Raw genomic sequence first — 13,514 nt, forward strand, 5'->3', positions numbered from 1 at the left:
TGTTGGGTCTTTGTTAATAATAGAACACAGAGTACGGTCTAGACCTGCTCTGTTTGGAAAGAGTCTTCAGATAACGTTTGTTGTGATTTGGCGCTTTATAAATAAAGATTGATTGATTGATCATTGTTGAAGTTACTTAGTAGAAGTTAGAGATGACCCAACGTTCACCTGTAGAATGCTAATCGTGGCTAACGTTTTTGCCACAGTGTCAACAGGCAGAGGTGAAGAGTGCAGAACTCCTTTCGCCAGATTGGTTCGATGTGACGCGTATGATCACGTTAACCCTGGTGTCGCTTTTGTTGTTGAGAACTGATTAGCTTTGCTATGGGGTTTGGACCAATCAGAATCAAGTATTTAACACAGCTATATATACCAAATAACAAGGTGAAGTAGTCAATCTACTGCAGAGGCATGTTATCATAGAGTTCTGGTTCATTATTGTCGTGGGATGTGGTGATAGTGTTGCGAGCGTGTGATATGACTCTCCATGCAGGGAGTGAAGTGAGGAGATAAGTGTTCATGTATGTGGTAGTCCTTGTAGTCTTTGATGATGTTTCTGGCTCTGGAGAGATAGGGGGTGTTTCTCAAAATGCATGCAGACGTGCCAGACTCCAGCTGCAACAACTACTACTATCCGTCTCACCACTATCATCTCTCTCTCTCTCTTCATCTCCCTCTATCCCTCTCTCCAACACGGTCTCAGCAGATGTGTGTCTAACATGAGTCTGGTCCTGCTGGAGGTTTCTGTCTGTTAAAGGAAGTTTGTCCTTGCCACTGTAACTTGCTAAATGCTGCAAAGTGCTCTGCTCATGGTGGATTAAGATGAGATCAGACTGAGTCCTGTCTGTAAGATTGGACTGGATCTTATCCTGTCTTGATGTTGGGTCTTTGTTAATAATAGAACACAGAGTACGGTCTAGACCGGCTCTGTTTGGAAAGAGTCTTCAGATAACACTGGCCAATCAGACTTCATCCAAGCCCCTTGATGCACTTCTGTGTGCACATGAGGTTTAACTGCTCGTAACATGACTAACCATGGTTCTGTAAAGTATCTTTGAGAAACGTTAAGACATAAAGGCAACACCAAACACTTAAAACTCAAAATGAGACCTGTGTACAGGGAGAAACCGAACCCTTCTACCTTGCCGCAATAATTCACTTTATATGTTGATCAGGTAGAAACATGACTGATGATGAAGCCTTTCTGTGTCCTTTAAAATCTGTTTGTGGGAGCTTCCTGTGGGAGAAGATGGATTATGAAAACACAGATAGATGTTGATAAATGGCCTGTTGTGTTTTGGAAAGGTTATCTAAGGGAACAGCAGAAACATCCGAGCCAAATGTTTCAGCTGTGAGTTTTTTCCTCTTCTTGTTTTAAATTAATGTAGCGTGCACACAGCAGAGTCCCCCAGAGAAAAACAAATGTAAGAGATAAATACTCAAGAGAGCTTAAATCAAGCTGTTAGTATCAGACAGTTTACTGCAGAGTGGGTGTCAGTTCATCATTAGAAACATCGTGGCGTTAGATTTCACACAGGAAGAAACATTCACAGGTATTCACACTCAGTCTGGTTAGAGTGAGGAGATGTGACTGAGTCCTGGAGGCTGGAGGGTTTCAACTGTTGTGACAAAGCTTTTTTAAATAACTCTGCAAACATTTTGAAGACGAAGTGGTAATATGGGAGGAAGGACTTCTTCTGGATTCATCTACATGTCTCCTCGGGTCCTCCACTTGCATTCTTTCTTCCCATCTTGGCTCCTCTTGTTGAATCAAAAGAGAAGCACCAGGATGGAGCAATGTCGGGTACTGACGACAAGCTGCACTGCTGTCAAACGTGTCAAACCCACCAGTGCAAACATCCACAGAATGCCTCATTAAAAACACTATTTTAAAAAGTATTATTTTATCTAACATGTAGACGGATATCTTACATAAAAGTCTCATCAGTGGTGTGACATTGGTTGTTAGTTTCGATCATTTAATCTCCCTTTGAAAGCATATAAAGTAGGAACACATCATTATATGGTATGGTTCTCTTGGCTTCTTATTTGACTTGCATCACGCACAGTAAAACCCAGAGGATGTAACGATGGGGAAAACAGAGGAGGGACCCATGCAGAGCATGTTTCTGGACTGTTGGAGGAAACTGGAGTACCCAGAGAGAACTCAAGCATGCACAGGGAGAACATGCCAACTCCACACAGAAAGACACCTGCTGGATCAGGGACTTGAACCAGGAACCTTCTGGCTGTGAGGCAACAGTGTTACTGCACCACCATGCAGCCTAGTGATGGCCTGTGGTTGAATGTAATTATCTGTGCAGCTTGTTGTATTGGTGGCACTCATATGTGCTGCTGGGGTTTGCTTTCCTTACTGTCATCAGCATCGTTTATGAAATTAAGATCAATGCTGGTCGGTCAAATATGAAGGGTACTGACAAGGCAACACTGCTAACGAGTTCATGATCTCACCTTAGTGCAGAAATGGTGCATGAAATGTTTAGTAAAGTTTGTCTCCACTGTCTCAAGGTGGTTCATGCTGCATCTTCACAGACTTGAAACTTCTAAACTGTGAGGTGGAGAACTTGTCTTCTGCTGAACTCATCATGAAATGAAGTCTCATCCAGTGGAAGCATCTGCCTCATAAAGTTCCCCTGAAACACATCAGGCTGCAGGGTTATTCAACGTGTTATGAGCTGCACAGCACCATGTTTGTGTCCAAGTTATGAGACGTACACCGCTCTAATCTGTTCTTTGGATATTTAAAGAGATATTTGTACTCGGATAAAACATAATAATCTGGGACTCCATTAGTTCATTGAGCCGGCGCATGCTGTATAGATCTCTACACCCAGAGGATGACTCTCTCTGCGCTCTGGAGCTTCATCGTGCTGCTCTGTAATCAGCAGGAAATATACTGTACAATCCAATAAGAGCATTACTGCAAGCCAAGTGGTTGTGCGATTGTGTGTGAGTCCTGGCGTTTGTGAGTCAAAGACTCGCCAAGTTCATTAAAAAACGCTCAGCCAGAGGATTTATTCGTACGGCTGAAAAGGAAATTGATGCTGAACTCAGCTGCGGCTCTTTCCTCCTCTTGAACAGTTCAGTTTTTGCAGTCCGCTTTTGTACATCCCACACTGTTAGCCTCACCTCAGCTCCCCTCAGCTCACCTCGGCCCAAATCCTCAGCAATCAGGAAGAGCTGAGGTGATGCTGATGAAAGGTGATGAGCTGAATACAGATTCAGATGTTGCCTGTGCAGCGATGACAGACTGTGACACTTAATCTGTAACAGGCAGCAACTCCACATGTTGCTTCCTGTGGCAGTCTGATATTCACAAAATGATCATGCATACTCCTTTGATTTATCACCTCAGGTAGAATTTAGCTATCAGGGGTGCAGAATATTATTGGCATGATATTGGTCCTGGCAGATACAAGCTTAAAAAGTTAATTATCGATGTCAGCGATTATGAAAATCCGTGAAAATAAACAGCAAAGACAGCCAAAGCCAACAAAACATAACCATGGTGCTACGTGGAGAGCCGTGAAGTGGATGAAAGAGGGAGCAGGTTGACAGCCGGATCATAAATACACCTGGGAGACCGGCCAGGTACTCCACACGCCGGAGAACCTACAGGGAGAACAGAGGAGAAGCCACACAGACCGTCACGTGTTCCACAAGAACCCGTTTGTTGTTGATTATCTTTTGTTTGGTTCAGGTAATGGTGAATTGACTTCCCTGTCTCTGTTTTGTCTCTTTCAGCCTCTGATGTCCTGAGTCTGGACGGCATCAGCAGCAGTCTGGTGTTCAGGTCGAGTCCCGGGCCGAGGCAGACGTCCAGAGATGTCCTCTCTCTGCAGTTTAAAACCCTGAGGAATTCTGGGACGCTGCTGCACGTGGAGGGAGAGGGAGGACTCGGTCTCAGTCTGGAGCTGGAGAGAGGGAAGCTGCTGCTGCTGCTCAGAAAAGGTACAACACAGATACAGACACACTGAAACTATGAGGCTCAAAACATGAGGGGAAGAAACGAAAAGATGATTCTGCAAAGAAAAATGTAGAATCTAAAGACGCTGAACTGGATTGTGATTGTTTTGTTGACCAATCATGTCTCAGCGGCGTTTGGATTTATGGAGAAAAACAGTGAATGAGGAGAGCAAAAGCAGGCTGAATACAAGCCGCCGTGATGCGATCCCAGGACCCATGGCATTCACCTGATGACGTTGTGGCTTTACACGTAAAAATCTGCATACACGTGCAGCCAAAATGATGTTTTTTGCCAGAAGCAGTGATGACACAGGAAGCTGATATGTAGGCTGTCGCTCCAAGAGGCTGTAACCTTGTCAGACAATCTAGTGGGCCTCTTTGGATTGGTTAAAACAGGTCTAAGCGCACGCCCCGTAAACAGAGACTATAGCCTTCGTCGCAGAAGTCGTAGGTTCGATCCAGCCTCGACCATTTACCGCATGTCCTCCCTAACTCTGTATTGCCCCCATTTTCTGTCCCTCTTCAGCTGTCCTATCCATTAAAGGCATAAAAGCCTTTAATGCCTTGAAAAAGGGATCAGTGCCTCTTAATAGTCTTGGATTTGTGAGAAACATCATCTTATTATTGTATTTTAAGTCTTACAGAGTGTGAAGCTTTGTGTTTATTTCTTCACTAAATAATCAATAAAAAAATGCTAAAGGCTAAAGTCCTTGCCGCAGCGGTCGAAGGTTAAACTCCCCGGTCTCTTATCATCTTCTGTATGTTTTTCCCAACTCTCTACTCCCCACATCCCCTGTCTCTCTCCAGCTTTCTCCTATCTAATAAAGGCAAAAATGCCCCAAAAATATAACTTAAAAATACAAAAAAAACAGCTAATTATAAAGAAATGTCCACCTCGTGATGTAAGAAATGGACAGTGGTGGACAAAGTACACTCTTTCATTGCTTCAGTCAAAGTATAGATCCACCTGGTCAAATATTACTCCATTACAAGTGAAAGCTGTTCAGTCAGATTATGACTGGAGTTAAAGTCCTGGAGTACTTGCTTTTAAAAATACTGAAGTATTCAAAGTACTTTTTAAAGGTGACATATCATACTTTTTTCATCAATATATATTGGTCTAAGAGGTCCCCAAAACATGTCTTTAAAGTTTATGCTCAAAAAAACACTTTGAAATCAGATTTTGGCATGCCTGAAAAGTCCTCTTCTTCAGTCCTCCTCAGAACACTCTGTTTTCCCTCTGACCACGCCCCCTCAGGAAGTGGATGTGCCTCGGCTGTCCAGCACGTTGATCTAATGTTTACATGTTGGCTGAATATACACGGCTGCTCAGAGATCACGTTACTTCAACCCTCTGAATCTGATCCAGAATCTGATCCTGACGGAGAGGCGCCTGTAGCAGGACCTTTCTGAAGGATTGGTCACAGATTTAGTGTTTCTTGTTGTTTTATTTATCAGTATGTAGACGTGTGTCTTGGTACACAGCAACGAACATGTAGCTATGTGGCTATGCTAACTGGGGCTAGCACTTATCCATTATAAATAAATATCATCCACTAGATCTTCAAATCTGCAGACGTGGGGAGTAAAACCTACCTCTACCAGAAAGGCAGCAGGACCTTTCTGAAGGATTGGTCACAGATTCTGTGTTTCTTGTTGTTTTATTTGTCAGTATGTCGACGTGTGTCTTGGTACACAGCTACAGCTACGACATGTAGCTATGTAGCTATGCTAACTAGCGCTAGCACTTATCCATGATAAATAAAAGTCATCCACTAGATCTTCAAATCTGCAGACGTGGGGAGTAAAACCGACCTTTGTGTTTATTAAGACAGCCTACAACTAGCATGCCTCCCTCCTAAGCTCCTTGTTAGCACACATTTGTGCAGGTAATGAAAAACGGAGGGGGGATTCAGTATTATTTTATACAGTCTATGGGCTGAACAAGCTCCAAGCTCTGACTCCGTGACAGACCGGATATTGTTGTTACGTAACAAAAACACGGAAGTCTGAAACGGCTCGTTTCACACACATTTACAGAAAGGTGTAGAAATCAGAACAGGGGCAGAATGGATTTTTTTCATTCTCGGGGGGTTTGTAGACATGCCAGGGACACATATTTCAGGTAAAGAACCATTAAAAAGTCAATTTTGCATGATATGTCACCTTTAAGTCTTACAGAGTGTGAAGCTTTGTGTTTATTTCTTCACTAAATAATCAATAAAAAAATGCTGAAGGCTAAAGTCCTTGCCGCAGCGGTCGAAGGTTAAACTCCCCGGTCTCTTATCATCTTCTGTATGTTTTTCCCAACTCTCTACTCCCCACATCCCCTGTCTCTCTCCAGCTTTCTCCTATCTAATAAAGGCAAAAATGCCCCAAAAATATAACTTAAAAATACAAAAAAAACAGCTAATTATAAAGAAATGTCCACCTCGTGATGTAAGAAATGGACAGTGGTGGACAAAGTACACTCTTTCATTGCTTCAGTCAAAGTATAGATCCACCTGGTCAAATATTACTCCATTACAAGTGAAAATTGTTCAGTCAGATTATGACTGGAGTTAAAGTCCTGGAGTACTTGCTTTTAAAAATACTTAAGTATTCAAAGTACTTTTTAAAATATCTCAAAACGTATCTTCACAAAGCATGAGGCCACTCAAGAATGCATGGGTGAACATTCTGCTCCGTTCTGTTTATCTAGAAAACATGATTTCATATCTAAAAAGTCTACCATGAAGTATAAACTAAGTTACAACAAGCACAGACAAGTTTACAATGTTCATCTGGAATCAAAGCAGTGTGTTAGCTCCAGACCTCCACATGCTTTCTCAGGTTAGATGCTGATGTTTTGGAGGCTGGATGAAGTTTGTGTGGTAAAAAGATCAGAGATTTACAACAATACTGTAGAAAAGGCCCCAAAGTTATGTTAAATCCTGTTTGGTTTCAGTTCTGTTGAAGTTATGCTTTCACTTTCAATGTGGGCGGGGCTTCCCCAGCTAGTGTTTGACTGTGAGTGAGTGAGGCCATGCGGTGATGAGAGCTAGTGCAGTGACAGACAAGTGACAAGAAGCTGGATGTGCGTGAATGAAAGAGTGAGTATTAATCTAAAGGATAATTGTAATAAGAGAGTTGATTTAATTTGATGTTGCACCGTAAACTGTTATTGAGTCACCTTTTAGAGTGTAGATGTTCTCCATGTGTTCATTTCGTAGATTTGCAGACTCTCTTGCTAAGCTAAGCTATAGTATAAAGAAGTGTGCCATATTGCTTTACATAATTAAGACATATTTGTTGTCCCTTTTTCTTTGTAGAAAACCACACACCCACACAGTCAAACCAAGTAAAACCCAAATCAACCAACCTCCAACTCTCTGTGTTTTTCGTGCTCTCGAGCACTTGGCCTTAAAGGTGACATATCATGCAAAATGGACTTTTTAATGGTTCTCTACCTGAAATATGTGTCCCTGGCATGTCTACGAACCCCCCAAGAATTAAAAAAATCCATTCTGCCCCTGTTCTGATTTCTACACCTTTCTATAAATGTGTGTGAAACGAGCCGTTTCAGACTTCCGTGTTTTTTTTACGTAACAACAATATCCGGTCTGTAACGGAGTCAGAGCTCAGAGCTTGTTCAGCCCATAGACTGTATAAAATAATACTGAATCCCTCCCCCGTTTTTCATTACCTGCACAAATGTGTGCTAACAAGGAGCTTAGGAGGGAGGCATGCTAGTTGTAGGCTGTCTTAATAAACACAAAGGTCGGTTTTACTCCCCACGTCTGCAGATTTGAAGATCTAGTGGATGATTTTTATTTGTCATGGATAAGTGCTAGCGCTTATTAGCATAGCCACATAGCTACATGTTCATAGCTATAGCTATAGCTGTAGCTGTAGCTGTGTACCAAGACACACTGACAAATAAAACAACAAGAAACACTAAATCTGTGACCAATCGTTCAGAAAGGTCCTGCTGCCTCTCTGGTAGAGGTCGGTTTTACTCCCCACGTCTGCAGATTTGAAGATCTAGTGGATGATTTTTATTTATCATGGATAAGTGTTAGCGCTAGTTAGCATAGCCACATAGCTACATGTTCGTAGCTGTGTATCAAGACACACGTCTACATACTGATAAATAAAACAACAAGAAACACTAAATCTGTGACCAATCCTTCAGGAAGGTCCTGCTACAGGCGCCTCTCCGTCAGGATCAGATTCTGGATCAGATTCAGAGGGTTGAAGTAACGTGATCTCTGAGCAGCCGTGTATATTCAGCCAACATGTAAACATTAGATCAACGTGCCGGAGAGTCGAGGGCACATCTAGGAGGGGGCGTGGTCAGAGGGAAAACAGAGTGTTCTGTGGAGGACTGATGAAGAGGGATTTTCAGGCATGCCAAAATCTGATTTCAAAGTGTTTTTTTGAGCATAAACTTTAAAGACATGTTTTGGGGACCTCTTAGACCAATATATATTGATGAAAAAAGCGTGATATGTCACCTTTAAGTGGTTTTCTGGCCAACACCCCTGTGTGAACCTGGTAATACTACACGAACTAGTGTCCAGACGGAGTTATCAACATTATCTCCACTACAAGTACAAACAATCATTCTTTATTTCAAAACCTCAAACGTGGGTTTAAAATATGGCCTTGGTGCTCAGGTAGAGAATCATCCTCCTCCTCAGTCATAGCCATCATCACCACGACTAAATGAACGCACTGATCTGAAGAACGTTTGATCTACGCTCAACTGAAAACTCATGAGCTGACTTCAAAGCAAAAATAGAGAGTAACTAGAGAACTGATAGAAATGTAGAGGAGTCAAAAGGATGATATTTGTCTTTCAGATGTAGTGGAGTAAAAGTTATAAGTTCACCAAAAAATAATACTCAAGTTAAGTACGGATACTCAAAAAATGTACTCAACTAAATTTACTGTGTTACTGTCCACAGTTGGAAATGGAGGAAAATCACATGTCGGATTGTATGACTCATAATGATATTTAGAAACCTTTGAAGTAATAACACTTTGGTTCAGTGAACACATCTCCTCAAACAGGAAGATGGCATTTACATCAGTCACCCAAAGGTTGTTCACCGCCCTCTATGTACACAGTTCAGGCTGATTCCTCTGATTAAACCTCCCAATTAACAAAGAGACGCCTTGTTCTTTATCTTTGAATTGATGAGTCACTGTGTGTAAGTACTGATGCAGAACTTCTGTATGAATCGGAGGACAATAGAAATCCCTCTGAGAAACTTTAGATTGGTTGTGGTTGGGTGGAGACAGACAACGCGCACGCTGCCGCCTGATTGGTTGAATCTTATCTCACGCTCTGCTGTCTGCTTACAGCCATGATGGATGGTTCCCGCTCACTGTAGCATGTGTTAGGGGCCGGACTCGGTATGACTTGATGCATGGCTCACAGGCTGTACAGAGAAGTGTGTGTCTGTATTTGAATGTGTGAATGTGTGTGTGTGTAAACAGGGTTAAACCAGAGGTTGTTTGGCTGCCATGCTGAATCATCACCATATGGCTCACCTCTCCTCAGGAACCCCATCTGGCTGCTGAAACGCTCTCTCCCTCCATCCATCCCTCGATCTTTATGGCTTCTCTCCTCCAAAAGCTTCCCCTCCTTTTTCTTTTCATCCAAACCCCAGAATCCTTTTCTTCTTTCATCTATTTCCCTCGCACACATCTATCACCTCGCTTTCATCTGTCACCCACCCACCTGTCCTCCCTGCCTCTGTCTTCCTGTTTTCACAAAGGGCTTAGATTCTTTGATTTTAAAAACTCACACAAGAGCACGTCCTTTGGGGAAATCCCACTTTTAAGAAAGTTTACAATGACTACATCCTCTTAAACACTGAGTCCTTTATAATAATCATTGAACCACCTTTATAAGAAAAACGTCTGTACTGCTTAAAAGAGAGAATCACCTTGAAAAAGTGTCTCTTTATAAAGACAGACTGTGTCACATTGCAGGGAAACTGTGTCCCCTGCTACACCTAAATTACCTCTGATGTAAGTGAAGACTTTCCCCACTCACAAAGACTCGGCGCTGTCTCATATAATAGGCGCTGTAACTTAAGGACTGTGTCATAATAAAAAAGTCTGTGTGACTGTAAAGAGAGACTGCAGCTCAGCTTGAGGAAATTAAAACCATCCATTGAAATGATGGAGGAGGAGAATAAAAGGAGCTCTGTGTCTGTGGCAACATAAAACTGAAGGCAACAAAACAGCCTGGTTTCTTCTTCTTCTTCTTCTTCTTCTTCTTCTTCTTCTTCTTCTTCTTCTTCTTCTTCTTCTTCTTCTTCTTCTTCTTCTTCTTCTTCTTCTTCTTCTTCTTCTTCTTCTTCTTCTTCTTCTTCTTCTTCTTCTTCTTCTTCTTCTTCTTCTTCTTCTTCTTCTGTTTCTGGCCCCGTCTTCTCTCCCGTGCTTCATTATGAGATTCATTGCTTTTAATCTCTGTTCTAATTGCTGTTGTTCGTCTCCCCAGATGTCCTGTTGTTATATTTTTGCACATCACAAGACACCACTCGCCTTTTTAGTCGAACGATTTACATTTTTGTCTCTTTTCATCCATGGCACACTCACGCTGCCATTTAATATTCTCCTTCAACCAACTTTTCTGCCTTTCTCCTTATTGTTATGTATCTCTGTGTTTGTTAGGTTGACAAACTTTTTGCCCTTTTCTCTTCTTGTGTTCTTTGTTGTCGGTTCAGTGTCCTTCAACTTTCTGTGAAATGTTTCTCTTATTTCTCATCCACATTTTCTTTCTGCAAAAGTTTTTAAGGTTACAGATTGTGTTCTTAAGGTCATCTGCTGTGTGCTTCAACCCTGAGCTCATACAGTTTGAGAAACTATGGACTAATTTGTAAATGCAAAAATGCATCCTCAAATGCATACACAGATTTGTACACAGATCCTAATGAGCACTCAGGTCTACAACTGTTACCTAAAACTAAAAATGTGAACTTAGATCTGCAAATGCATATTCAGATCGTCAAATATGTACTTGAACTACCAATGCATACTTAGATCTACAAAAGTACACACAGATCTACAGATGTGGACTGAGATCTATAAATGTACACACAGATCTACAAATGTACACACAGATCTACAAATGTACACACAGATCTACAGATGTGGACTGAGTTCTACAAATGTACACACAGATCTACAAATGTACACAGAGATCTACAAATGTACACAGAGATCTACAAATGTACACACAGATCTACAAATGTACACACAGATCTTCAAATGTACACAGAGATCTACAAATGTGCACAAAGATCTACAAATGTACACACAGATCTACAAATGTACACAGAGATCTACAAAAGTACACACAGATCTTCAAATGTACACAGAGATCTACAAATGTGCACAAAGATCTACAAATGTACACACAGATCTACAAATGTACACAGAGATCTACAAATGTACACACAGATCTACAGATGTGGACTGAGAGCTACAAATGTTCACACAGATCTACAAATGTACACACAGATCTACAAATGTACACACAGATCTACAAATGTACACACAGATCTACAAATGTACACACAGATCTACAAATGTACACACAGATCTACAGATGTGGACTGAGAGCTACAGATGTGGACTGAGATCTACAAATGTACACAAAGATCTTCAAATGTGCACACAGATCTACAAATGTACACAGAGATCTACAAATGTACACACAGATCTTGAAATGTACACAGAGATCTACAAATGTACACAGAGATCTACAAATGTACACAGAGATCTACAAATGTGCACACAGATCTACAGATGTGGACTGAGATCTACAGATGTGGACTGAGATCTACAAATGTTGACTCGGATGCACACATGTGCACTCAGATGTACACATGTGCACTTAGATCAACAAAACCAAACTTAGATCTACAAATGTACACTAAGATCCAAAAATGCGTACTTAAATCTACGTGTATGTAGAGCTACAAATATGTACCCAGATCTACAGATGAGGACTTAGATCTAAAAATGTGTACTTAGATTTGCAAATGTTGACTCAGTTCCACAAATGTGTATCCAGATCTACAAATGCGTAGTTTGACCTTCAAATGTGGACTCAGTTCTACAAATGTGTAGGCAGATCCACAAATGCTTACTCATATCTACAAATGCGCACCTAAATCTACAAATGTGCACTTAGATGTACAAGTGTGTACCGAGGTCTAAAAAGGTAGACTTAAATCTACAAATGCTTACCAAGATCAACAAATGTGCACTTAAACCTACAAATGCATAGTTAGATCTTCAAATGCGTACTCAGATCTACAAATGAGTATGCAGATCCATAGAAGCATATCCAGATCTACAAATGCATACTATGATCTACACATGTGCACTTAGATCTATATATTCATACATAGATCTGCAAATGTGTATGAAAATCCAAAACATTGAACTCTGATCAACAAGTGTGGACTCAAATGTGCACTTTGATCTACAAATGGAGGCACATATGTAGTCTAATTTTAAAATGCATTCTTATTCATGGCTGAAGCTTTTTTTGTTCCAAGAGCTGAAAATTCACACAAGTCATCAGTTATAAATGAGGCGGGCCTCTCAGTTGTTTTTGTTTACACATGACTGTTGCTACAGTCCTGCTGTTCAAGACTCCCTAATGTGTGTAGCAATCTGCAAATATTTAACATGATACACAAAATTATCTTGCAAAGGTTTGTTTGCCTTGAGCTCAGGCTCACAGGCTCATGTCTTCCTTTAGTGGCTTGTCGATATGAATGAGGAGTCATTTCATCAAACTAGCACTGCACAGGCTTTCTTTACTTCCTATGTGGATTTAAAGTTTCTTTCAGAGCATGGAGTGTCAGGGTTCAGATACACGTCAGACTGCACAGTATTTGTTCTGACGCTCTGACTGTTAGCAGTTCATCTGAGCCACAGCCTGGAGGAAGCCTGGGGCAGAGTTAAACAGTTTGTATCTGGGGTATGAGGGGTCTGCAGAGATGTCACTGACCCTGGACCAGGCAAGTCCTGGATGCAGGGCAGGTCAGCACCAATGATTCTCTCTGCAGTCCTGGTTGTCTGTTGCAGTCTGTTCCGGTCTTGCTTGGTGGAAACCAAACAGTGATGGACATGCATAGAACAGACCATATGATGGAGGTGTAAAATATGATCAGCAACTCCTGAGACAGGTTAAACTTCCTGAGCTGAGAGCATCTATGTGGGAGGTCAACTTCAGGTCCTCGGAGATAATGGATCCTAGAAAGTAACCCCAGTAGACGCAGGGTTGTTGAGGCCTGTGGCTCTCAACAGAGCCTCATATTTGGGCTAATTTAGTGTCAGACAAAGTGCATTGTGAGGGTGAACTGCTAATGTAATTATTCCAGCCTGTCTTTCTGATAAGAGCTGCCAGTGTCTCTCTCAATAATCACATTTTGAGGATCCATAATTGAATACTGGACAAGATATAATTAGATTTATGCAGCAGTGAGGACATGTGTAGAATGAAAAGATAATAT

The 13,514-nt window shown here is 41.5% G+C and overlaps 1 protein-coding gene across 3 annotated transcripts in view; it reads left to right on the forward strand.

Moving 5' to 3' along the window:
• Positions 1–13,514, forward strand: part of LOC117826771 (contactin-associated protein-like 4) — a 275,455-nt gene that overhangs the window by 182,467 nt on the left and 79,474 nt on the right. For all 3 annotated transcript variants that reach the window (XM_034703096.1, XM_034703099.1, XM_034703098.1), the window contains one exon: positions 3,766–3,972. In XM_034703096.1, coding sequence (XP_034558987.1) covers positions 3,766–3,972 — 207 coding nt within the window. The remainder of the gene's footprint in view (positions 1–3,765; positions 3,973–13,514) is intronic.

Source organism: Notolabrus celidotus, chromosome 15 (genome assembly GCF_009762535.1).
Source record: "Notolabrus celidotus isolate fNotCel1 chromosome 15, fNotCel1.pri, whole genome shotgun sequence".
Classification (NCBI taxonomy): Eukaryota; Metazoa; Chordata; class Actinopteri; order Labriformes; family Labridae; genus Notolabrus; species Notolabrus celidotus.